The 27282-nt window shown below is 38.3% G+C and overlaps 1 protein-coding gene across 5 annotated transcripts in view; it reads left to right on the plus strand.

Annotated features, from left to right (window-relative positions):
• The window catches only part of TGFBR1 (transforming growth factor beta receptor 1), a 75242-nt gene extending 48515 nt beyond the window's left edge, over positions 1 to 26727 (plus strand). For all 5 annotated transcript variants that reach the window (XM_070375549.1, XM_070375548.1, XM_070375551.1 and 2 more), the window contains 5 exons: positions 1965 to 2132; positions 4882 to 5038; positions 16345 to 16469; positions 17456 to 17586; positions 22438 to 26727. In XM_070375549.1, coding sequence (XP_070231650.1) covers positions 1965 to 2132; positions 4882 to 5038; positions 16345 to 16469; positions 17456 to 17586; positions 22438 to 22563 — 707 coding nt within the window. In that variant the 3' untranslated portion in view covers positions 22564 to 26727. The remainder of the gene's footprint in view (positions 1 to 1964; positions 2133 to 4881; positions 5039 to 16344; positions 16470 to 17455; positions 17587 to 22437) is intronic.
• Positions 26728 to 27282: the final 555 nt, after the last annotated feature.

Here is a 27282-nt window from a genome sequence, read left to right on the forward strand (position 1 = left end):
TACAAATAGTAATTTCTCCGTCAAAGAACTCACCCACATTTTTGGTTTCAAATTCAGTGGTGGCAGTGACTTTAAAAACTGCAGTTTGAGGCTCTTACCAGGCCCAGCATGTTTTAGGCTTGTTCTAAGTTGTTAACATGCTGACTGGCAAAAAGCGCTCCCGCTACTGTGCCCTGAACTCTACTCTGTGCTCAAGCAGCAACCAAGCTAGTGCTGTCACCTAGTGGTCACCGTGGGAATTGGTGACCCTGCTGGCTCTTCCCTACTCTCCTTTCTTCTGTGTTAGGGGGCAATGGACTCTGCTTAGAACCTAGGGCTGCTGCTCCCCCACCACCTTCACCTCCAGCCCCCTATTCCCTTTTCTTTATTTTCCTCCTAATTTAGTTAATTCCAACTCAGACAACCCTTTATGTGGGCATAGCCTCTAGTATATACTTCCACCTCTCTTGTCAATTACCTCAGAAACTCTCCCAGTCTTCCATCTTACTGTGTTCCGAATTTATTTCTTGTTATTTGCGAACCTTCCAGAATTCAGCTATGGTTAATCATGCAGATGTACTTAGTGATATACCTGTATCGAGGAAAAGGAAAGGTACAAGTTTGAACAGAATCAGTTGATTAAAGTTTATGAACAAATTTATAAAGAATTAGTATCATGAATATCTAAATCCTTTCAAAAATACTCAGCAACCTCCTCCAGAATCTTCTGAAAACATTTCATTCCTTAATTTCTTCTAATCAGAGTTGCTTTCTTTCAAGTAACAACCTTCAAAATAAAGTGTTTTATGTCACTTTGAGTTTCTTTCGTTTTACAACTAACAGGGAAGGAAATAGCACATTTTAGTTCTTGTGTGCCATGCTAAATGCTTTTTAAAAACCTATTATCTTATTTTTAAAATCTTCTTAGTGGTCTTGAAAAGTTAAGGTATTCTTGTAGTATAAAAGAGGAAACAAAGGCTCACTGGTTAAGAAGTTTCTTAACCAGTCTAAGGTCACGTAGTCATCAGTAACAGCCAGGCCCTGGATTCCAACCCAGGTCAGAATGACTCCAAGTAAAGCGTCTTTTACTGAAATGCCCTGCCTCCTAGTATTGTTGTAATACTGTTTTGCTATCACGATTTTGTGAAATATATGGTTCTCCAGCTACTTCTAGGCTAAATGGACTTTTGTGGACCAGCCTAGCCTAGAAGCCCAGCCAGAACCTTTACCATGGTTCCTAAGGGAAAATACATTTTCATTTCACATACTGGTTTACAGTTAATTGAACTTTTGGAAAAAGGCACATTCTTAGCTGGTGAGGTTTAAAACTACCTTGTGTAAAATTAAATTCAGTCCCAGCCTTTTCCCCTCCTGACATTTTTAGTTCCTATCTCAGCTACCCCATGTGTCAGTGATACTACTGTTTTTATAGTTTTCTAAGCTGGATACCTTGGAATTGTAATAATCTTACTTGGCTTCTTGTTGAACTGTATACACAGTTTGTCATTAAAGCTTGCATTTCTCATTTAAGGTCACATATGGTTTGTCCCCTAATATTCTATTCCCACTATGGCTGTGCTAGGTTCCAGGTATTTCTCTTTTTCCTCCTTGTTTCCCTCCCAGCTTCCAGGAACAATCACTGAGCACCTCACCTGGACCAGGCATTCTTCTATGTACTCGAGATCAGCGTCTTTACACTGTGATTCTTTGTCTCTTGAATGGACTAGTTGTCTTTGCCTCAATCTCAAGAATAGGCGACTTAATTTAAGGACCTAAAGGATATAAACATAAACGTATAAGAAAACTGAAAATAAATGAAAATATATGAACAAGAAAAACAAAATATGAAAGAAATCTATACAAATGTAAGGTACCAATGTGTTGCCGTTGCGTGATTCAGGACTGAGTAAAAAGTCATAATGTTTGAACAGATAAATCATAAATGTTCTATAGCCTATCTGAAATATTGTTTTTCTACTTGGCAGACAATGGCACATGGACTCAGCTCTGGTTGGTGTCAGATTATCATGAGCACGGATCCCTTTTTGATTATTTGAACAGATACACAGTTACTGTGGAAGGAATGATAAAACTTGCTCTGTCCACAGCAAGTGGACTTGCCCATCTTCACATGGAGATAGTTGGTACCCAAGGTAACTCAAAGCAGTCCTGTTATTTAAGCTTTAAATTCCTATGGGTCTAATGTCTATTCAGAAAATTTTTGCAAGAAGTCAGCCGAAGTAGAAATGTTTAAAATGAGTTTTTATATGAGAATATCTTAACTTTCTGTTGAAAATCTAACATAGAGTTAGGAATCTAAGAATTTGATTAGAGATTCTCTAGTTGTTACAACAATACTGATATTTTGGTAAGTTCTTAAATTTAAGTAGTGTTTAGTCTTGTGATTTTGAGGATCTTGATTTTGGAATTTATGTATAGTACCAAATGAAATGTGAAGATGTTCTGTAAACATCCAACATGCTACATAAATGTTATCTGACCATCTGATAATTGTGTTTGATCCTAGGATAAGGAGATTGCATGAGTTAGTATTGTGCTATATAAGATATTAGATGCCAGTGTAGTCTCTGCTCTAATGATTATCCACTTGCTACCTGATGATTATCCACTTGCTAACCCCATTACCAGCTTTACTGTATACGTCACACATGCTGTTTTACTAGTTCAGCCTGCCCCATCTTTGCAAAATCATTGTTGATTATAATAGCCTTATTGAGCTTTAATTCACATACTATGTCACATACAATAAACTGGAAAATTCTTAGAGAGATGGGAATACCAGACCACCTTACCTATCTCCCTAGAAACCTGTATGCAGATCAAGAAGCAACAGTTAGAACTGGACATGAAACAAAATAGACTTCAAAAACAGGTTCAGAATTGGGAAAGGAGTACAGCAAGGCTGTATATTGTCATCCTACTTATTTAATTTATATGCAGAATACATCATGTGAGATACCAGGCTGGGTGAATCACAAGCTGGAATCAAGACTGCTAGAAGAAATATCAACAACCTCAGAATGATGGTAATGACAGAAAGTGAAGAGTAACTAAAATGCCTCTTGATGAAGGTGAAAGACGAGCGTGAAAAAGCTGGCTTAAAAGTCAACATTCAAAAAAGGAAGATCCAGGCATCCAGTTACATCACTTTATGACAAATAGAAAGGGAAAAAGTGAATGCAGTGACAGATTTTCTTTTCTTGGGCTCCAAAATCACTGTGGACGGTGACTGCAGCCATGAAATTAAGACACTTGCTCCTCGGAAGGAAAGCTATGACAGACCTAGGTAGCGTATTAAAAAGCAGAGACATCACTCTGCCGAGAGAGGTCTGTGTAGTCAAAGCCGTGGTTTTCCAGTAGTCATGTATGAATATGAGAGCTGGACCATAAAGAAGGCTGAGCGCCAAAGAATTGATGGTTTCAATCTGTGGTGCTGGAGAAGACTCTTGAGAATTCCTAGAGCTGCAAGGAGATCAAACCAGTCAGTCCTAAAAGAAAACCCAGAATATTCTTTGGAAGGACTGATGCTGAAGCTCCAGTACTTTGGCCACCTAGTACAAAGAGCCAACTCATTGCAAAAGACCCTGGTGCTGGGGAAAATAGAAGGCAAAAGGGAAAGGGGGTGGCAGGGGATGAGATGGTTAGATAGCATCACCAACTCAATGGACATCAGTTTGAACGAACTCCAGGAGACAGGCCAGGAGCCTGGCCTGCTCCAGTCCATAGGGTCGCAAAGAGTCAGACATGACTTGGTGACTGAACAATAACAAATTGAGTTGTAATTCACATACTATACAGTTTACCCATTTGGTGTACAAATGAGTGGTTTTTAGTATAATCAGTTTTGTATAGCTATCACCACATTTTAAGAACATTTAAGAACATTTTCATCACCTCAAAAGAGGTGAGGCCTATAGTTCTCAGCAGTCACTCCCCATTTCCCTCTAAACTCTCTAGCTCTAGGCAACCTCTAACTTATTTTCCATCTATTGTTCAGTCACTAAGTTGTGTCTGACTCTTTATGACCATCTATATAGATTTGCTTATTCTGGACATAGCATATGGAATCATACAATATACCTTTTATGACTAGCTGCTTTCTAGTATAGGTTCAAGGTTTATCCATGTTGCAGCATTATCAGAAATTCATTCCCTTTTATGTCCAAGCAATATTTCATTATATGGATTTACTACATTTTGGGTATCCATTCATCAGTGATAGACATTTGTTGTTTCCACTTTGGGCTCTTATGAATAATGCTGCTATGAACACTGATGTACAAGTTTTAGTGTGGATACGTTTCCATTATCTTGGGTATATGCCTGGAAGTGAAGTTACTGGATCAGACAGTAACTAATGATTTGGGAAAAAAAAAAAAAAAGTCTGGCAAGTTCACAAAGGGCCTGTACTATTTTATTGTACATTCCCACCAGCGGCCTCTGAGGGTTCCAAGTTTTACACACTGTAATTATTTTATAATAGCACTTTTTCTAGTAGTTAGTATTAAAGGCATTACACATTTAATGAATATATTCCAGTTGATTGATAGGCAAAAGAGGTGATCTAGATTTTTGGTTCTTGGATTGGAATATTAGTACCTAGGCGTCCTATAAAAAAAGATTCATAGGGTATCAACAAACTAGTATCTTTAACCTCCTGGTTTTTGAGTGTTAGACATATTTTTGAACATCATCTGTTTTCTTTGAAATGTAATCTCATCAACTTTTTGTGCACTGATTCATGTTAGTTGGTTTAGTAAGGGCCCAGGTATTGCAGTGACGGGGATGAAATGCTTTTGATACTGGGATGGGAGGACCTAGGTGAGATTTGTGATTGGTATTGCCCTTTAAGCAACCATGTTTAACTTTCTTTTTCTTTAGGAAAACCAGCCATAGCTCATAGGGATTTGAAATCAAAGAATATCTTGGTAAAGAAGAATGGAACTTGCTGTATTGCAGACTTAGGATTGGCAGTAAGGCATGATTCGGCCACGGATACAATTGACATTGCTCCAAACCATAGAGTGGGAACAAAAAGGTATACTTATCACAGAGTGAACACAGTTATTTTTATGTTCTGAAGTTGACTTCTTTTCCTTCTCATTTCTAGATACATAACTTTTCTGAAACTCAACCTTGTTCTTTATTAGACTGCTCACAGGTGGAAGATCTCATGGTCTTGCCTGCTCTGAAATCATGGTTAGCTAACTTACAAAGGTTACTGCTGATGAAAGGTAGCCTTTCCAGAAAATACTACTATTAGTTATGTTATCATAAGAGTAGTTAATATTAATGGGGTACCTACTGTGTACCAGTCATTTTAATTCATCTCTTATGTATATTACATCATTTAATGTTCTCTTCAAATGTTGTGATGTAGTTAGCCCAACTGTTTTTATATTTTTATTTCCTGAAAACATAGCTTTCTCTCTTCAAACTTTCACATGTGCTATATCCTAGAGCAGCAGTCCCCACCCTTTTGGGCACCCGGGACTCATTATTTTAAAGGTAATTTTCCCAAGGACCAGGGGTGGGGAAGATTCAAGCACGTTACATTCATTGTGCACTTCATTTTTAATCTAACGCTGCCACTGCTCTGACAGGGGGTGCCACAGATTGTGGGCCTGATTTCTGTCCTAGAGCATACTTTCCCCTCCTGTTTCCTTAACTTGTACTCAGTCTTCCTTTCTCAGAGGAATCTTTTTCTGGACTGTTAGATGTCCTTGTTAGGCACCCACATTGCATGCTAAATCTGGACCACTTAGCACATTATAACTGTTCACTTATCTGTATATTCCATTGGATCGTAAGCTGCTTTGAGAGAAGCCTTGTATTCCCAGCATCTATCATGGTGCCTAGAAGATAGTAGGTCCTCAATAAGTATTTGTTGAATCTATGAGTACTCCCCTGGTAGCTCAGTCAGTAAACAATCTGCCTACTATGTGGGAGACCCAGGTTCTGTTCTTGGGTCAGGAAGATCCTCTGGAGAAGGGAATGGCAACCCACTCCAGAATTCTTGCCTGGAAAATCCCATGGACAGAGGAGCCTGGTGGGCTACAGTCCATGGAATCCCAGAGAGTCGGACATGACTGTGTGACTAACACACACACATGAGTACTCAAAGAACCTAAGTAGGTAAGTATCACTGCCCTCAATTCACAGATGAGGAAACCACCTTGTGAAGGTTAATGTGGCCAACCTCCTGGATGGTAAGCTGAAGAGCTGAGATTTGAACCTGGGCCTTTCTGACCCAAAAGGCTTTGCTTTGTGTATCACAGCATTTTGCCATCACATACCGTCAAAGTGCTATGCTGGACTTGAATAGAGCTGAGCTTTATTGTATCTCAGCTGTATTTATGGATTCAATGGGGACTCTCAGATCTTTTGACTCAGGGTTCCAGGCAGTGGTTGCTGTAGGTCTTTGTGAGTCCTAATCTGTAACCTTAGTAGGATTTTTGAAACCTCAGAACTGTGCAATATGGTATCATTAAGGACTGGCATTCATTTTTATCTATTATTTTGTTCCCTGGAGTATGTCCTTGCCTTTCCTTTTATTCTGTTTTAGTGAGAAGACTTCTAGACTGAAATACATAGTCCCTGCATAGTACACAGCAAAGTAGGTGGTGTATAGTAGGACGCCTAGGATGTGGGTCATTGGAAACAAAGATCATAAGGCAAATAGCATAAAATTGCTATTTCAGCTTTTCATGGGATTTGGAGTAAACCAGTGGAGATATTTTTCTTGAGTCTAATATGATCTCAGTTATGCGTGGAAGCTCAGGCTTCAGAAATCAGACCTGGGGGGCACGGGGGTGGGATGTATAGAAACAGTCTGAAGGGGTTAGGGTCTGATGTGATCGCATCTGAGGGTGTACACAGAGAAAGCCTGGGCTGCCTTAGAATCCAGGCGCCATCATGTGGGCCATGTGTGAGGGGCGTTTTCCCCTGCATTAGCTTTCAGGCAGCAGGACACCACCTCCAGGAACAATCATGAGCTGCCACCACTGCCAAGAACACCAGGACCATTATCTGCATGCCCTCTATCAAAAGGATAATTACCAGTACATGCTGAGGGGAGAGGTGACAGGCATCCATACTAAAACAGCCCTTGCACCAAAAATACTAAACCCACACAAGGTACAAAGGGGGGCTCCCACCTATAAATAGTCCTCAGAGACCATCGTAGATAATTGTTTCTCCTAAATTCACAAGATGATGCTGTGAAAGTGCTGCACTCAATATGCCAGCAAATTTGGAAAACTCAGCAGTGGCCACAGGACTGGAAAAGGTCAGTTTTCATTCCAATCCCAAAGAAAGGCAATGCCAAAGAACATTCAAACTACTGCAAAATTGCATTCATCTCACATGCTAGTAAAGTAATGCTCAAAATTCTCCAAGCCAGGCCTCAACAGTATGTGAACCATGAACTTCCTGATGTTCAAGCTGGATTTAGAAAAGACAGAGGAACCAGAGATCAAATTGCCAACATCCATTGGGTCATTGAAAAAGCAAGAGAGTTCCAGAAAAACATCTACTTCTGCTTTATTGACTACACCAAAACCTTTGACTGTGTGGATCATAACAAACTGTGGAAAATCTTCAAGAGATGGGAATACCAGACCACCTGACCTGCCTCTTGAGAAATCTGTATGCAGGTCAAGAAACAACAGTTAGAACTGGACATGGAACAACAGACTGGTTCCACATCAGGAAAGGAGTACGTCAAGGCTGTATATTGCCACCCTGCTTTCATGCAGAGTACATCATGTGAAATGCCAGGCTGGATGAAGCACAAGCTGGAATCAAGATTGCTGGGAGAAATATCAATAACCTCAGATATGCAGATGACACCAACCTTATGGCAGAAAGTGAAGAAGAACTAAAGAGCCTCTTGATGAAAGTGCAAGAGGACAGTGAAAGAGCTGGCTAAAACTCAACATTCAGAAAACTAAGATCATGGCATCTGGTCCCATCACTTCATGGCAGATAGATGGGGAAACAGTGGAAACAGAGATTTTTTTTCTGGGCTCCAAAATCACTGCAGATGGTGACTGCAGCCATGAAATTAAAAGATGCTTACTCCCTGGAAGGAAAGCTATGACCAACCTAGACAGCATATTAAAAAGCAGAGACATTACTTTGTCAACAAAGGTCCATCTAGTCAAGGCTATGGTTTTTCCAGTAATCACATATGAATGTGAGAGTTGGACTATAAAGAAAGCTGAGCACCAAAGAATTGATGCTTTTGAACTGTGGTGTTGGAGAAGACTCTTGAGAGTCCCTTGGACTGCAAGGAGGTCCAACCTGTCCATCCTAAAGGAAATCAGTCCTAAGGAAGGACTGATGCTGAAGCTGAAACTCCAATACTTTATCCACCTGATGGGAAGAACTGACTCACTAGAAAAGACCTTGATGCTGGGAAAGATTGAAGGTGGGAGGAGAGGGGGCAACAGAAGATGAGATGGTTGGATGGCATCACCAACTCAATGGACATGAATTTGATTAAGCTCAAGGAGTTGGTGATGGACAGGGAAGCCTGGCATGCTGCAGTCCATGGGGTTGCAAAGAGTCAGACATGATGAGCAACTGAACTGAAACTCACAGAAGAGAAATATAAGTAAAATGAAGAAACAGAGGAACCACTCCCAGTTGAAAGACCAAGAGAATTCCCTTGAAAGAGCAATGAAACAGACCTCTTCAGTGTAGTAGGCACTAATTTCAAAAAGAAGACTGAAAATACTGAAGGAATTAAAAAAGGCTATCAACAGAAATACAGAGTACTGTAAAAAAGGAATTCGAAACTATAAACAGGAACCAAGAAAACTCACTTGCCAAGACAAAAACTGAAGTAAAGGCAATGAATAGCAGAATAAATAAGTGACCTGGAAGACAGAAGATGAAAACTGCCCAATTAGGACAGCAGACAGAAAGCCAAACGAAAAAAAGGGACCTATGGGGTAAGATAAAGTATGCCAATCTATGCGTAATAGGAATTCCAGAAGGAGAAGAGACAGAAAAAGAGGTTGAAAATGAATTTGAAGAAATTATGACCGAAACCTTCCCATACCTAAAGAACGAAATGCATATTCAGGTACAGGAAGCACTGAGGGTCCCAGAGAAGGTAAACTCAAACAGGCCTACACCAAGACACGTTATCCGTAGCAGAAATTAAAGAGGAAAATTCCAAAGGAAGCAAGACAAAAAGTTAATTATAAGGGATTCCGCCATCAGTTGTTCCTACTACAGAAATGTTGCAGGTTAGAAGGAAGTGCCAAGATAGATTCAAAGTCCTAAAAGGGAAAAATCTGCAACCTCCGATCCTCTACCCAGCAAGGTGATTGTTTAGAAAGAGATGAATTTCTCAGAAAACTGAAAGTATACAGCAATACTAAACCTGTCCTAAAGGAAATACTGAAAAGTCTTCTCTAAATAGAAAAGGCGTAATACTCTATAGGGGAATAAAAAGGGGAGGAAAAAAATCACAATTGGAAAGCAAATTACTGAAATAAGCCTGTACACAGATTAAAAAAATTTTTTTTTTCTGTGAAAGTGATAACCACAATGAACAGCAAAAGAACATGAAGATATAAAAGTGGACATCTAAATCATAAAATATGGGGGAGGAAAGTAAGAAGATGTAGGGTTTTTTTTTCTTTGATTTCCTAGATATGTTTTTTCCTTTGATTTCCTAGATATGTTTGAGCCTGTATGCCTACCTATCTAAGGCAAGGAGATATAGGATGGGATTAATGTATTTGAAAAATAGAGTAACCACCAATGAAAAACATACAATAGATTCACAGAAACCAAGAAGAAAATAAGTATGACACAAAAGAAAATCAAACCACTAAAGGAAAACAAAGAAAGGGACAAAGAAGAAATATAAAATCAATGGGAAAACAAAGTTAAAATGGAAATAAATATGTATATATCAAGTTACTTTAAATGACAGTGGACTAAATACTCCAGTCAAAAGACAGAGGGGCAAACATTTGCACAGTAAAGGAAACCATAAACAAAACCAAAAAGACAACCATCGAATGACAGAAAATATTTGTAAATGAGGTGACCAACAAGGGATTAGTCTCCCAAATTTACAAACAGCTCATGTGGCTCAATATTAAAGAAAAACAACAACCCAATCAAAAAATGGGCAGAAGATCTAAGACATTTCCTCAAAGAAGACATACAGATGGCCAAAAAAGCGCATGAAAAGGTCCTCAACATCACTAATTAGAGAAGCCCAAATCAAAATTACAAAGATGTATCACCTCAGACCTGTCAGGATGGCCATTATCATCATCATCATAAAAAAAAATCTACAAACAATAAATGCTAGAGAGGGTGTGGAGAAAAGGGAACTCTCCTACACAGTTAGTGGAAATGAAAACTGGTAGAGTCACTTTGAAGAACAGGATGGAGGTTCTTTAAAAAACTAAAAATGAAACTATCATATGATCTAGCAATCCCACTCTTAGGCATATATCTGGAAAAAACTATAATTTGAAAAGATACATGCCCCCCAGTGTTCACTGCAACACTATTTACAATAGACAAAAGACAGTCTAATGTCCAGATGAATGGATAAGGAAGATATGGTATGTACACACACACACACATATACATATATATACACACACAGTGTTACCCATTAAAAAAGAAAACGCCATTTGTGGCAACACTGGTGGACCTAGAGATTATACTAAGTAAAAATAAATCAGAAAGAGCATATCGCTTACATGTGCAATCTAAAAAAATGACACAAATGAACTTATTTATTTATGAAACAGATTCACAGGCTTAGAAAACAAACTTACGGTTACTAAAGGGGAAAGGTGGAAAGGAGTGATAAAGTATGGGTTTGCGATTAACATACACACAATGGGCTTCCTTGGTAGCTCAGCTGGTAAAGAATCTCCCTACAATGCAGGAGACCCTGGTTCAATTCCTGGATCAGGAAGATCCCCTGGAGAAGGACAGGCTACCTACTCCAGCATTCTTGGGCTTCCCTGGTGGCTCAGACGGTAAATCTGCCTGCAATGCAGGAGACCTAGGTTTGATCCCTGGGGTGGGTAGATCCCCTGGAGGAGGGCATGGCAACCCACTCCAGTATTCTTGCCTGGAGAATCCCCATGGACAGAGGAGCCTGGTGGGCTACAGTCCGTGGTGTCACAGAGTCAGACACACAGCACAGCACATACACACAATACTATATATAAAACAGATACTCAATAAGAACCTACTATATAGTATAGGGAACTAACTCAACTCAGTACTTTGTGATAACCTATGTGGGAAAACATATATATATGTGTGTGTGTGTGTGTGTAAATGAATCACTTTGCTGTACACCTGAAACTAACACATAAATCAGCTATCCCCAAATATAAGAAATGAGAATAAACATAAACTCTCAGAGTAGATGTCTCAATATTCTGTGGTAAACCTTAATGGAAAAGAATGTATAACTGAATTACTTTGCTGTACAATAGAAATTAACATTGTGTATCAACAATCAGATCAGTCGTTCAGTCGTGTCCGACTCTTTGTGACCCCATGAATCGCAGCACGCCAGGCCTCCCTGTCCATCACCAACTCCCGGAGTTCACTCAGACTCACATCCATCGAGTCAGTGATGCCATCCAGTCATCTCATCCTCTGTCATCCCCTTCTCCTCCTGCCCCCAATCCCTCCCAGCATCAGAGTCTTTTCCAATGAGTCAACTCTTCACATGAGGTGGCCAAAGTACTGGAGTTTCAGCTTTAGCATTATTCCTTCCAAAGAAATCCCAGAGCTGATCTCCTTCAGAATGGACTGGTTGGATCTCCTTGCAGTCCAAGGGACTCTCAAGAGTCTTCTCCAACACCACAGTTCAAAAGCATCAATTCTATGGCGCTCAGCCTTCTTCACAGTCCAACTCTCACATCCATACATGACCACAGGAAAAACCATAACCTTGACTAGACGAACCTTTGTTGGCGAAGTAATGTCTCTGCTTTTGAATATGCTATCTAGGTTGGTCATAACTTTCCTTCCAAGGAGTAAGTGTCTTTTATTTCATGGCTGCAGTCACCATCTCAATACAATAAATTTTTTAAAATAGAAAAATAAAGACAGGGTGGCAGATGTATTGTTTTAATCCAGAGCCTACAACATGCTGCCTCTAAGACCCACATTAAGGCAGAGGACACACAGAGATCAAAAGTGATGGGATGGAAAAATATTTCACGTAAACTGAAATGAGAACAAAGTGTGGAATCACTCAAGTCAGACAACACAGACTTTGAAACAAATACCATAAAGAAAGATAGATAAGGACACTGTATTGAAAAAAGGATCAGTTTAGGAAGAGGATCTTATACTCATCAGCATATACACACCTAATGTAGGAGTATCTAAATACATAAAACAAATAGCCACAAACATAAAGGGAGAAATTGATGGGGAAATCAGAGTAGGAGATTTGAACACCCCACTCAAATCAATGGATAAATTTTCTAGACAGAAAACCAGTAAAGCAAGAGATCCTAAACAACACAATAGAATTACGGTAAGTTGATATTTTCTGGACATTAAAAAACAAAACACATGCTTTTCAACTGCACCTGAACATTCTCTAGAATTGATTATCTTCTCAGGCATAAAACAAGCCTCAACACATTTAAGAGTGCAGAAGTTATTTCACACATTTTTCCTGACCGTAACAGCATTAAACTAGAAATCAACCACAGAAAAAGAAATGAGGGGAGAAAATAAGTTACACAGAGACTCAACAACAGACTGCCAATACTAAAAAACCAGTGGGTAAAGATGAAATCAAAGAGGAAATTTAAAAATACCTTGAGACAAATGACAGTAAAAACAACCATACAACACCTATGGAATGGGACTTCCCTGATGATTCAGTGGCTAAGACTCCAAGCACCCAATGCAGGAAGCCCAGGTTCAATCTGTGAACTAGACCCTGTATGCAGCAGCTGAGAGCTGGCACAGATATTTTCAAAAAAGAAACCTATGGGACGCAGCAAAAGCAATTCCTAGAGGGAAGTTCACAGCAATACAGACCTTACTCAAAAAACATGAAACATATCAAATAAACAGCCTAGCCTACCACTTAATTATAGAACAAAACCTAAAGTCAGCAGAAGGAAGGGAAAAAATAAAGATCAGAGAGGAAATAGAGATTTTTGAAAAAAAAAAAAAAATTACAACTGAGACCTGGTTCTTTGAAAGGGTAAACAAAATGCACAAATCTTTGGCCAGGCTCACCAAGAAGAAATGAGAGAACCCAAATACATGAAAAAGGAGACATAACAACTGACACTGCAGAAATACCAAAAAACCATAAAAGAATACTATGAGCAATTATATGACAACAAATTTGACAACGCAGAAGGGGACAACAGAGGATGAGATGGTTGGATGGCATCACCAACTCCATGGACATGAGTTTGAGTAAACTCCAGGAGTTGGGTGACAGACAGGGAGGCTTGGCATTGGCATGCTGCAGTCCATGGGGTTGCAAAGAATCAGACACAACTGAGTGACTAAACTGAAGAAATGTACAAGTTTCTAGAACTATACAGTCCACCAAAAAATTTAATCAAGGAAAAACACATAATTTGACCAGACTGATTACTAGAGGTGAAATACAATCTGTAATTTAAAAAACTTACAACAAACTAAAGTCCAGGACCAGATGGCTTCATGGGTGAGTTCCACGAGACATAGAAAATAATTTATATCAATGCTTCCAAAAAACTGAAGAGGTGGGAACACTGCCAAAGGCATTTTATAATGCCACCATCACCCTGATTTCCAAAACTAGACAAAGAACCACCAAAACAGATACATACAGGCCAATATATCTGATGAATATAGATGCAAAAATTCTTAACAAAATAGCAAACTGAATCCAGCAGCACACAAAAAAATGTCATACACCACAACCAAGTGGGATTCATTGCAAGTTCACAAGGGTGATTCAACATATACAAATCAATGTGATACACCTCATAAACCAGACAAAAAACACACGATCATCTCAATTGATGCAGAAAAAGCATTTGACAAAATTCAACATCCATTCATTGCAAAAACGCTTTACCAAAAAAGTGGGTATTGAGGGAACATAACATAATAAAAGCTATTTATGACAAATCCACAGCCAGTATAATACTCAAAGGTGAAAAGCTGAAAGCCCTACTGCTAAAATCTAGAACAAGACAAAGACGCCCGCTGTCACCTCTTCTAGTAAACACTGTAGTACTGGAAGTTGTGGCCACAGCAGTCAGATCAGAAAAAGATATTAAAGGTATCCAAATTGGAAGGAAAAATTTAAATTGTCATTATATGCAGATGACATGATTCTGTGTACATATATATATATACAGAAAACCCTAAAGACTTCACACAGAAATTACTAGAGGTGATAAATTAATTCAGCAAGGTAGCAGGATACAAAGGAAACAAGACTCAAAGAAATGGAATGATATCCCATGTCTTGGATTGGAAGAATTAATATTGTTAAAATGGCCATATTGCCCAAAGCAATCTACAGATTTAATGTGATCCCTATCAAATTACCCATGACATTTGTCACAGAACTAGAACAAATAACCCTAAAGTTTATATGGAATCATAAAAGACCCAGAATTGCCAAAGCCATCCTGGAGAAAAAGAACAAAACAGGAACCATAACCCTCCCAGACTTCAAACAATACTACAAAGATACAGTAATCAAAACAGCATGGTACTGGCACAGAAACATTCATACGGATCAATGAAACAGAATAGAGAGCCCAGAGATAAACCCATACCCCTAAGGCCTCTTTGACAAAGGAGGCAAGAATATACAATGGGAAAAAGTCTGTTCAGCAAGTGGTGGTAGCGAAGTTGGACAGCCACGTGGAAATTGATGAGGTTAGAACATACCCTCTCACCATACATAAAAATAAACTCAAAATGGCCTAAAGACTTAAACATAAGACATGACATCAAAAACTCCTTCAAGAGAGCATAGGCAAAACGTTCTGACATAAATCATACCAGTGTTTTCTTAAGTCAGTCTCCCAAGGCAGTAGAAGTAAAGAAACAAATGGGACCTAATCAAACTTACAAGCTTTCAGCACAGCAAAGGAAACCATTAAAAAAAAGGAAAAGACAACCTACAGAATCAGAAAAAGCATTTGCAAATGATGCAACTGATAAGGGCTTAATAATTTCCAAAATATGTAAATACCTCATAGAACTCAACAACAACAAAAAAACCAAGCAACTTAATCAAAAAATGGACAAGAGACCTAAAATGGCATTTCTCCAAAGAAGAAATACAAATGGCCAATATGCACATGAAAAAATGTTCAGTATCACTAATTATTAGAGAAATGCAAATAAAAACTGCAGTGAGGTACTGCAGTGAGTGGCTGGTTAGAATGGCCATCATTAAAAACTGTACAAATAACAAATGCTAGAGAGAATATGGAGAAAAGGGAACTCTTACACTGTTGGTGTAAATGTAAGTTGGTACAACCACTACAGAAAACAGTGGAAAAAGAGAAAAATAGAATCACCATATGGTCCAGCAGTCCCACTTCTGGCTATATATCCAGAAAAAACTAATCCAAAATGATACATGTACCATATTCATAGCAGCATTATTTCACAATAACCAAGACATGGAAACAACCTAAATGTCCATTGACAGATGAGCTGATAAAATGTGGTGCATATATCCAATGGAATACAACTCAGCCATAAAAAAGAATGAAATAGTGCCATTTGCTGCAGCATGGATGCAACGAGAGATTATCATAATAAGTGAAGTCAGTCAGAAAGAGACAAATATGATATTAATGTGTGGAATCTAAAATATGACACAAATGATCCTATCTGCAAAATGGATTGAGGGACATAAATAACAGACTTGTGGTTGCTGGAGCGGAGGGTGTTGGGAGAGGGATGGGGTGGGAAGCTGGAGTTAGCAGATGTTAAGCTATTTTATATATAGAATGGATAAACAACAACATCCTACTGTACAGGACAGAGAACTATATTCAGTATCTAAATAATAATGGAAAATAATATTTTAAAAAATGTATATATACATATAACTCACTTTGCTGTATAGCAGAAATTAGCAATATTATAATTCAACTATACTTCAATAAATTTTTTTTTTTTTAATTTAAAAAGCAGCAGAACCATAGTGAAAGGAGGAAAGGTCAAAGTTAATATTGCTCCCCACCCCCCTGACCTCCCACCCAGGAGTAAAAGAAAGATGATGAAACAGTTTAAAAAGTAATGTTACTATTGCATAAAATGAAGTGCTGACTTCTTTTTTAGGTACATGGCCCCTGAAGTTCTAGATGATTCCATAAATATGAAACACTTTGAATCCTTCAAACGTGCTGACATCTATGCAATGGGACTAGTATTCTGGGAAGTAGCTCGACGATGTTCCATTGGTGGTAAATTTCTCTCCCTTCCCCCAATATATTGTCACAAACAAAAGTTGTTTAAGAATTGTCTTTTTTATTGAATGAAATTGTTTACCCAGTGATCAATGAGAGTGCCAGAGAGATGACACAACATGCTTTATCCTTGTGCATGGCTTTATCCTAATACACAGCTTTATTCCAGTGTGGTCTTTTTCTAGTTCCACTTGAATTTTGGGAAGCAATAGAAACCAACCCCTTGTTATCTTGCAGTATAGATATTTAGAATGAATGACTGCTTGTGAGGCCACCCAGGAAGCTATTTTTAGCATGTACCAGAGTCAAACTGATTTTACCCCGAGATTGTAGTGATTTTCTCCATCTTGAGGGTGGAAATTACATATGCAAAATGCAGATAGACTGTCACTGCATTACTTTTTAAAGTACATTTGTGTTAGATTGAGAACTTTCAATGTTTACTTGAGAAACAGTCTTATCCTTGAGAACCTAGGCTCACCTGAGACTAGGGCCTCAGGTTTCTGAGGCAGTGAGGGGTGGAGTAGCAAATAGGACAGGTTATTAACAGACACAAGTAGAGGAAGGGACTTGCACCTCAGGCTTGCCATGTAGGATTCACACCTTAGTGAGAGTGTACTTCCCTTTACCAGGTGAGGCTGTGCACTTGCAGAATAAAGGCTTTCATTTCTCGAACATTGGGGCTCTAAGAGAAAATGTCTATCTGGTCATCACAACTCATAGTTAACCATTATTAAAATAGCCTTTGCTGATTATATTGCAGAATTTAGTTTCAAAGTGTGGGCTCAGTACTGACTCAAGGAGGTGGGTTGTTGATGCAGACATGGATAAGAGAGAGCAGGCTGTTCCACTTACCTGTTTTAGTAATGGGACACTGTAACAGGATTTCCAGCTGTTCCTTTTCTGTCTGGTCAAAGATTGTTCTGACATTATCTGAATAAACCTTTCAAAATAGGTTTTTTTTAAATTCTTTACCAATGTAGGAATACATGAAGATTACCAGCTGCCTTATTATGATCTTGTACCTTCCGATCCATCAGTTGAAGAAATGAGAAAAGTTGTTTGTGAACAGAAGTTAAGGCCAAATATTCCAAACAGATGGCAGAGCTGTGAAGTGAGTATTTATTTTGGATATTATACAGTTTTCTAAACTGCTTCTGGTTAGTATGTGGAAATTTGCTACTTTTCTTTAAGGAAAACAGAAGTAAGAATTCCCATTCCTTTATTTTTCATAGCTAATTAAATCAATGAGTAAAAACAGAATAATTTGATTTTTATGTTCAATTTCAAGTACATTGCAAAGGCGATGGAACATTTTTAGTGGCCATCAGTTTATTAGAACAGTGTTTAGATCTGCCAGTGAAACAAGGCTCCTGCATTTTAAATTAAAGCTTCCTGGCTTTCCCTGGTGGCTCAGTGGTGAAGAATCCGCCTGTCATTGCAGTTAACACAGGTTCAATCCCTCATCTGGGAAGACCCCCACAGGCCACAGAGCAACTAAACCCATGCACCACAACTTATTGAGCTCTAGAGCCCGGGAGCTGAAGCTTACTGAAGCCCACATGCCCCAAGAGCCTGTGGCTCTGCAACGAGAGAAGCCACCACAACGCGAAGTCCAAGTACCACAACTAGCGAGTAGCTTCTGCTCGCCACAAGTAGAGAAAAGCCAAGCACAGCAGTGAAGACCAAGCACAGCCAAAAAATAAATAATTTTTTTTTTTAAAGCTACCTTTCAACCAGGGCTGCCCAGAACAGTGGGCTGTGTGCTGGCTGGAATCAGGAGGCCTATATTGTAGATCCTGGCTACCATATATTTCAGAGGCTGACTTCTCCAAAGCACTTCAGTTCTTGGGACCTTAATATGCCTTTTTGTAAAATAAGGGATTTGGATGATTGTGAAGATGGTTCAGATGATTTTATATTTTATTCATTTCACTGCTCATTTGACTGTTCATCAGGAATTTGTGGAAACTGCTTTTCAGCAGTATCTGAGCTTTTCAACCCCAGCTCTTTACAGAAAGTTTTAGAAATATTTTTGTAGTTATACTTTTAAAGAATTTATAAGAAAAATGTTATTTAATTTATCCTTAATTGCTAACTTTTACTAACAGAAGTAGAAGGTATTAAGAATACATAGAAAAACTACAGAAAAGGTCTTAATGACCCAGATAACCAGGATGGTGTGATCACTCACCTAGAGCTAGACATCCTGATGTGTGAAGTCAAGTGGACCTTAGGAAGCATTACTACAAACAAAGCTAGTAGAGGTGACGGAATTCCAGCTATTTCAAATCCTAAAAGATGATGGATGTTGTTAAAGTGCTGCACTCAGTATGCCAGCAAATTTAGAAAACTCAGCAGTGGCCACAGGACTGGAAAAGATCAGTTTTCATTCCAGTCCCAAAGAAGGGCAATGCCAAAGAATATTCAAACTACCACACAGTTGCACTCTTTTCACATACTAGTAAGATAATGCTCTAAATCCTTCAAGCTAGGCTTCAACAGTACGTGAAACGAAAACTTCCAGATGTACAAGTTGGATATAGAAAAGGCAGAGGAACCAGAGATCAAACTGCCAACATCTGTTGGATCATAGAAAAAGCGAGGGAATTCCAAAAAAAAACACTTCTGCTTCATTGACTACAGTAAAGCCTTTGACTATGTGGATCACAACAAACTGGAAAATTCTGAAAGAGATAGGAATACCAGACCACCTTACCTGCCTCCTGAGAAACCTGTATGCAGTCAAGAAACAACACTTAGAACCAGACATGGAAACAGCAAACTGGTTTAAAATTGGGAAAGGAGTATTGTCAAGATTGTATACTGTCACCTTGCTTATTTAGCTTATATGCAGAGTACATCACGCAAAATGCTGGGCTGGATGAACCTCAAGCTCGAATCAAGATTGCCAGGAGAAATATCAATAACCTCATATGCAGATGACATCACCCTAATGACAGAAAGTGAAGAGGAACTAAAGAGCCTCTTGATGAAGCTTAAAGAGGAGAGTGAAAAAGCTGGCTTAAAACTCAACATACAGAAAACTAAGATCATGCATCCAGTATCATCACTTCATGGCAAATAGGTGGGGAAACAATGGAACAGTGAAAGACAATTTTCTTGGGCTCAAAAATCACTGTGAACGTTGACTGCAGTCATGAAATTAAAAAAGATGCTTGCTCCTTGGAAGAAAACCTATGACAAACCTAGACAACATATTAAAAACAGAGATATCACTTTGCCAACAGAGGTCTGTATAGTCAAAATTATGGTTTTTCCAGTAGTCATGTATGGATGTGAGAGTTGGACCACAGAAGCCTGAGTGCTAAGAATTTATAGTTTCGAACTGTGGTGCTGAAGAAGACTCTTCAGAGTCCCTTGAAGAACAAGGAGATCAAACCAAGTCAATCCTAAAGGAAATCAACCCTGGATTTTCATTGGAAGGGCTGGTTCTGAAGCTGAAGCCCCAATACTTTGGCCACCTGATGTGAAGAGCTGACTCACTGGAAAAGACCCTGATACTGGGAAAGATTGAGGGCAGGAGGAGAAGCAGGTGACAGAGGATGAGATGGTTGGATGGCATCAGTGACTCAATATACATCAATGTGAGCCAACTCTGGGAGATAGTGAAGGACAGGGAAGCTTGGCGTGCTGCATTCCATGGAGTCAGAAAAAGTCAGGCACAACTGCGTTAACAACCACTATTATTATGATACTATTATAATATTGGTAAAGCAAAGCATTTCCCTTTAGAGTTGATGTTTGGTAGTTTAGGAAGAATAAAACGCTGTTCACTTAAGTAGTTTATCTTACATCTTAAGAGTCGGACACGACTGAAGTGACTTAGCAGCAGCAGACTTCATTAGATACCTGTGAGATCAAGAGAGTTCCTTGGCTATCTCTAATGAAATCAAGTATGCAGGCCCAGACAAAATTTATTTTGTGTGCTCACAGAACCTGCATGTTTAACAAATGAAATTGGGCTAGATTTTGTCTTTGAAAAATTTCATCTTGATACTACAAACTGGAATTATTCATGCACTCATTCAATAAGCAAATTAGAGCAAATTAATATTAAACAGATGGCTAATTAAGCACGAAGGAAAGTTAGTAGTTAACGTTAAAAACATACATGCAAGTTGAAATTACTGTCACAGCATGTTGAATGAATGCCATCAGTGTCATTTAGCTAGTTTTGTATCACTAACTTAATCTTTCACTTTTCTCGGGTTTTACAAATCTCCCATCAGTAGCTGAAACGCATCGAGAATTTGAAACTGATAGGATACCTACAGAAGTGTTTTTCAGAGCCCTCTGACCTTTTCCAATCTGGAAAGCTGGCTCAGGATATCCCTTACCTTTCACCTGTGATCTCTCTTGCCTCTTTTGTGGTGACTGCCTTTCTGAATCCCATGTCTTCATGTTTCTTGGTTTGCTCATTATCCTCCTCTTCCAGCTCTTTGCTCAGATATTACCTTGTCAGTGAGTCATTACCTGTCCATCTATTTAAAATAACACTTTTTCCCCTGGCATATTTTATCTCCTTCCCTAAATGATGTTTCTCCTTAGCACTTACCACTGACAGTCCATGCATTTTCCTTATTTATTATTCGCTTTAGCCCTCTACAATGTAAGCTTTATGAGAGCAGAGATGTTGTCTATTATTTCGCTGCTGTGTCTGTTAGTGTATCCTACTAGATACATGTAGGATGGTATCTGGATTATGGCACTCAGTTTGCTGGATGATTTTATGCATGTCCTGAACCCTTGGTCATTTTTACCTGAAAACAAGTGTTCATTTCTAGGAAATTTTCCTCACGTGTTCCCTTCCATTTTCTTCTGTTTTCTTCAACTCTGGTTATGAATGTAGACATCCTGAACAGGCATTCTGATTTTCTTGTGTTTTCCTTCCTATTACCCATCTCTTTGTTTTCTTTTCTCAACTTTCTGGGAATCTGCTTTTATCTTTTGGTTTTATTATTATTATTCAGGTTTATTTTGTAGTTCTATAAAACTTTCCCCAAACCAAACAAAACCCAAAAAAGTATTGGTAAGTCCAGTATCAGTATTTTCTTTTATCTCTTTGAAGGTATTAATGATGGATTGTTGATATTGTCTTCTGTACACCTTTTGTTTTTTCCAAGGTGTTTTTTTCTGTTTGTGTCAGTTTCTGCATTTCATATTACTTTCCTGAAATGTTGATCAAGTTCATACTCTGTATAAAAGCAGCACTGAAAGCTGATGGGAAGCTTTGTGCACATGAATGGAGCTTATCGTCAACTTCAGTCTGAGGGTGAAGTAACTGGATTGCTTCCTTGGGGAACCACTGATGTCCCTCTCTTTAGGCTTTTCTTGGGCTGAAGACTCTTCTGGTCTCCTACCTGGAGGAGTATGTGAAGTCACTGGCCATGTTCTGGGGAGAAAGTTTATTGTCTTAGCGTTTAGTGTGTTGTCAGTGTGGAATTTTGCCCTTTCCCCAAGATGGGAATCTGTGCTGCTCTCTCAGATTGAAATCTCTTGTCCTCTGTTGGGCTGGGGTGGGATGGTCACCCAGCTGTGTGAAGTTGGGGCAGGGCAGGTATCTGGGTTTCTAGCTTCTTTGGCTGATTCTGTTTTTACCCTGAACTTCACCCCAGGGATACAGGATATAAGTTAATTCCTCAGTTTTGGGGGCCATTTCATGTGAGTCAGGTTCCCTCTTTGCTTTGCACAGCTCTATTTGAGGATTCAGCTTTCTCAGGCTGCTAAGTAAATCCTCCCTTGTCCATCTGCTTTCCAGCTGCTGGCACCAGTATCCTGCTGATGGGAATTTAGGTCGTCTTTACTCATTTGCTATTACAAATAATGCTGAAACAGAAATACTTGTATGTCGTTTAAAAAGAAAATTTACAGGTAAAGATTATTATCCAGGTCGTTGAAAAGTGGTGCATGCATTAATGATCTTTCTTTTCTTTTCTTGTAGGCCTTGAGAGTAATGGCTAAAATTATGAGAGAATGTTGGTATGCCAATGGAGCAGCTAGGCTTACAGCTTTGCGGATTAAGAAAACATTGTCACAACTCAGTCAGCAGGAAGGCATCAAAATGTAAATTCTGTGGCTTTGCCTGAACTCTACTTCTTCTTCAGATCTGCTCCTGGGTTTTAATTTGGGAGGTCAGTTGTTCTACCTCACTGAGAGGGAACAGAAGGATATTGCTTCCTTTTACGATGATGTAACAAGGTGAACTAAAACATCCCAGGATTTCTTCAGACCCAGGAAACCGCCATGTGGGTTCCTTTCTGTGCACTATGAATGCTTCTTTCCCAGGACAGTTACAAAATGTTGTGTAGTCTACCTTTATTTTTTATTAACACAAAACTTGTTTTTTTAAACGATTGCTGGTCTTAACTTTAGGTAACTGCTGTGCTGAAGATCATCTTTAAGGGTAAAGGAGCTGGATGGCTGAGTTATATGAAACTTTTCTTATTTTTAAAGAAAGTGATTTCTCCTGGTTAGTACATTCTCAGAGGATTCTGAACCACTAAAGAGTTTCTTTGATTTAGACTTTGAATGTACTGTTCTATAATTTTCAGGATCTTAAAACTAACACTTATAAACTCTTGAGTCTAAAAATGACCTCATATAGTAGTGAGGAACATAATTTATGCAATTGTATTTTGTATATTATTGTTCTTTCACATATTCAGAACATCACATGCCTTCAAAATGGGATTGTACTATACCAGTAAGTGCCACTTCTGTGTCTTTCTAATGGAAATGAGTAGAATTGCTTAAAGTCTCTGTGTGTGTTAAATCTGTCATGTTTTAATTCAAAAGTTTATTTACCTGGATAACCCAGACTTATTCTGTTTTGTTTTCTGGAAGAGTTTTTCTGGTATGTTCTTTGGTTTTCCATTCTGAATATGCCTTTCTCCTGCCAAAATGTGCTTAAACCACTAGAGAAATGAAATGGCATTAATTGGTAAATTGTTATCATGGTCATAATTAAGTATTCTCATCAAGTTTTTGCATTTTAATTGTATTGTCTAAGTACACTTTAAAAAATTCAAGTGGCACTCTTGATGCTTATAGTACTTTAATAACTTAAAATCTGTAGCATACAGACGAATTTTTCTAAAAGGGAAAATTTGTCTAGCTGCTTGTGAAAAGTTGTGTGGCATTCTATAAGCCATTTTTTTCTTTATCTGATCAAAGACAGTGTTATTTTTTTAAGAAATGAATTATGTTTAAAATTAGAATATGGTTAATGTTAAATAGGCTTTTTTCTAGGAAGGTAAAGGTAGTTGATAATTTGAATAGTAACAGGTGTGTGAGAGTCACATTGTTGTGTAGGAGTCACTGTTCTGTGGACTTTGTCTTTGTAGCTAAGGTTAGTCAGTGTGGTTTTGAGGTCGCACTACACTTTGAGGAAGGCAGCTTTTAACTCAGTCTTTCCTTCTCTGTGCATATATCACAACTGCCTAATTTATATGGCTCTGGAGTGAATTTGGTGCACCCTCAATTTTTAGGAAACCGATAGCTAAGGAATATTCCAAGGATAGATTCTCCATTTACAGATGTTTATGGTGAAATTAAATGTTTAAAGTAAATCTGTCATGGCCTTCTCACATTCAGTTGAAAGTAGCTTATAATAACTGGTTTTACTTCCAGTGCTGAAAGTCTTTGCAGGATTTTTACAATTTTTCAAAGTCCTCTTTATCACTGTGATCTTAATCTGAGGGAGGAAAGTCTATCATAGCTGTGAGGCAAGACATACCTTATAGAGCTGTCAATTTCCTGATGAAAGGGTCAGAATAACCTTTACAGTATTTTGGTAAGAGATAGTGGCCATTTATGCTGACTGAGCTACATTCTGATAATGTCTTATTTCTTATACATAGAATAAATTTGAAAGACTATTTGGTCTTAAAGCCAAAGTAATTTTAGAATGAATGACATACTTCATAGGAATTTAGTGTCAATTTCATGTGTTTAAAAACAACATGGGGAAAATATTGTTTAGAGGTTAATATTTTGAGTCCAAATTTGAGTTTTTTCTGTAGTTACCATGATTTCATCAAAGCAAATGAGTTTGAGAGGTTTGTTTTATAATTGTGTTATGTTTCCTGTTTAATAATCTCTAGCTCTATGATCAGGTACTTTTACTTTTTTTTTTTGGCCATTTACAAGCCTACCAGATCTGCTTTATGAAATCCAGGGGACCAATGCATATAATCACTAAAACTATTTTTATATAATTTTAAGAACATACCAAAAGTTCTTGTCTGATTTAAAGTTGTGATACATGATTTCTCAGTTTCATATAAGGTAATCAACTTTTGCTGAAGATATTCTTTATTAAGTCAAAAAATGAGTTACAGTTTTACTGTTCAGCCTAAATGGATGAAATCTACTTTTGATGAATCAGGGAACTTTTTAAAAGTTGGAATTTAGTTCTAAATTGGGTTTACATGTTACTCTAGCTGATTCCATTTTTTTTTTTCCGACTAACGATGGTTTGACAAACTCCAATTGGCTAGTACTGAAAATGAAAGTAACTGAAAATATTTATGGATCATGATTGCTGTGGCTATTCCTGCAGAAAAATTTGACTGGAGAAATATATTTAAAAACACAAGCCTTTGTGTTTATACTGTCTATCTTCAGATGCTCACTTTCCAAGGTTCAACTTGGCTAAAGTATACCTTCAGGCAGATTGTCTGTCAGTCAGTACCCCCAGAGGAACGGGGATGAGGGGTGCGTACGGCTTACTGGGGTGTAGACATCCCTGGTCTTTTCTTCACACCCTTAGCTTGCTCCCTCCCAAACTGCCTTCCTGCTGGTCCTGCCTCTGAGTGGGCTGGCAGCAAGGGTAGCTCTGGCAGTGGGAGTTGTGCCAGAAGCAATGGCCAGTTGTATCTTCCATAGGACAGGGTAAGGTCCAAAGAGCTGAGCCTGTAGTTATGCTGTAATGATAGTGCTCAGGAAGTGCCTTGAGTCAGGATACAGTGCCATGGTCATCAAGAACTCCAAATTTCTATTCTTAAAAAATTTCAGTGGTCACTTGGCCATTTTGCTGCTCATGCCTGAGTTACCTTTTTTCCCCCCTCTACCTTAAAGAACTGTCACATACAGAGTATTTTGTAAAACAAGATGGTGAAGTGCTAATTAAAACTCAAAACAACATGAGGATCCCATTAGACATGTCATATCAAGCATTTATTTTTACCCCTCCAATGAAAGACTGATTGTTAATAAACTATTTATTGACCATGGCAGTGTTCTGGCTCCAGATGGTGAGAGTCCAAATAATGGTTCTGTCACAGCTTGGCAGAAAAATGCCAGTTCAGATGTTTTTGAGACTCTAAAAAATAGCTCATGACGTGTCCTGCAGCATCTTGTGTCTGTTTTGGAATGCTGCGATTCCCATGGGCCCTCTCTAGAAATGCTGGACTTCTAAGACATTCTGAGGATTGTCAGTACATTTAAACCTTTAACCCTATTATGCAGTCTTATTTGTAACTGTAAACTTAAAAAAAAAAAGTGGTTAACAACATTCAACCAGTTTCTTAAAGCTTAAAAAGAACTTCAGTGAATGTTTTTATTTTTAAACAAGATTTGTGAATTGAGTATCATGAACTGTGTTTTGATATCCCTTTTTCACATTGTGCCAATGGAATGGGGTGTTCGATATTTCTTTATATGTCAAGGAGATGCTTCAAAACGTCAATTGCTTTAAACTTAAATTACCTCTCAAGAGACCAAGGTACATTTACCTCATTGTATATATGATGTGTAATATTTGTCAGAGCATTCTCCGGGTTTGCAGTTTTATTTCTATAAAGTTATGAGTATTATGTTGCTAAATTACTCAAATGGTACTGTATTGTTTATATTTGTACCCCAAATAACATCTATACTTTGTTTTCTGTATTTTATTGTATTTGTGCAGAATTCTTTTGGCTTTATCACTGTAATCTCTGCCCCTTTAAGATGTGTACAGAAAATGTCCATATAAATTTTCACTTACGTTGGATGATTTTGAGAAACCTGTAAAGAGGTGAGGAAAATGAAAACTGCAGTTCCCCATAAGTTTTTTAAAATTGTATACTGTATTTGTAGTAATATTCTGAATGAACTGTAAATAGGAGGTAGAAGAATAATGCTTATGTCAAGTCCTAACACTACAGTAGAAACATGGAAGCAATGCAAATAAATTACTTTTTTTCCCAAGTGCTAGTGGCATAATTTAAAATAAAGGGTGTATATTGGAGAGAGTCCTGCTATTATGACATGTAACTGATATAAATACAGACTAGAATCTTTGGATGACTGCTCGGTACAAGTTACAGTATTAGAACGTGTTTGAGACTTGCCCACCTGTCCAAAGGTGCATCTTTGTGTGTAGAAGCTTCTCTCCACATGCTTGTGGGTTGTTAATCTGTCGGTGGACACGAAGTGACATGTCTACACGTGAACTGCTTTGTCTCTGGCTCAGCAATCTGCTAAGTTTGTGTTAAAGTTTTTCAATGATTTCCAAAGAAAATTTAAAGTATTTTCATCTTCTTTCCAAATTTTTCCTTCTTTTCCTAAATTAAGGATTGTGAGAAATAATTTGTAGAAATAAGTTTTTGTTTTTGAGTTTTTTTGAAGTTAGTCTCCTGAGAGTGAGAACTTCACTGATAAGAGAACTGAGGAAGTAGAGAGGGGAGATGTCATCCCCAAGCCCGCAACATACTCTGGGTGAGGTTTTGTAGATTGGATTGTTCTTGCATTAAAGACTAGTCACCTCAATTCAGAGATCGGATTTAGCGATTTTATGTTTCTT

This window comes from Bos mutus, chromosome 8 (genome assembly GCF_027580195.1).
Source record: "Bos mutus isolate GX-2022 chromosome 8, NWIPB_WYAK_1.1, whole genome shotgun sequence".
Taxonomy (NCBI): Eukaryota; Metazoa; Chordata; class Mammalia; order Artiodactyla; family Bovidae; genus Bos; species Bos mutus.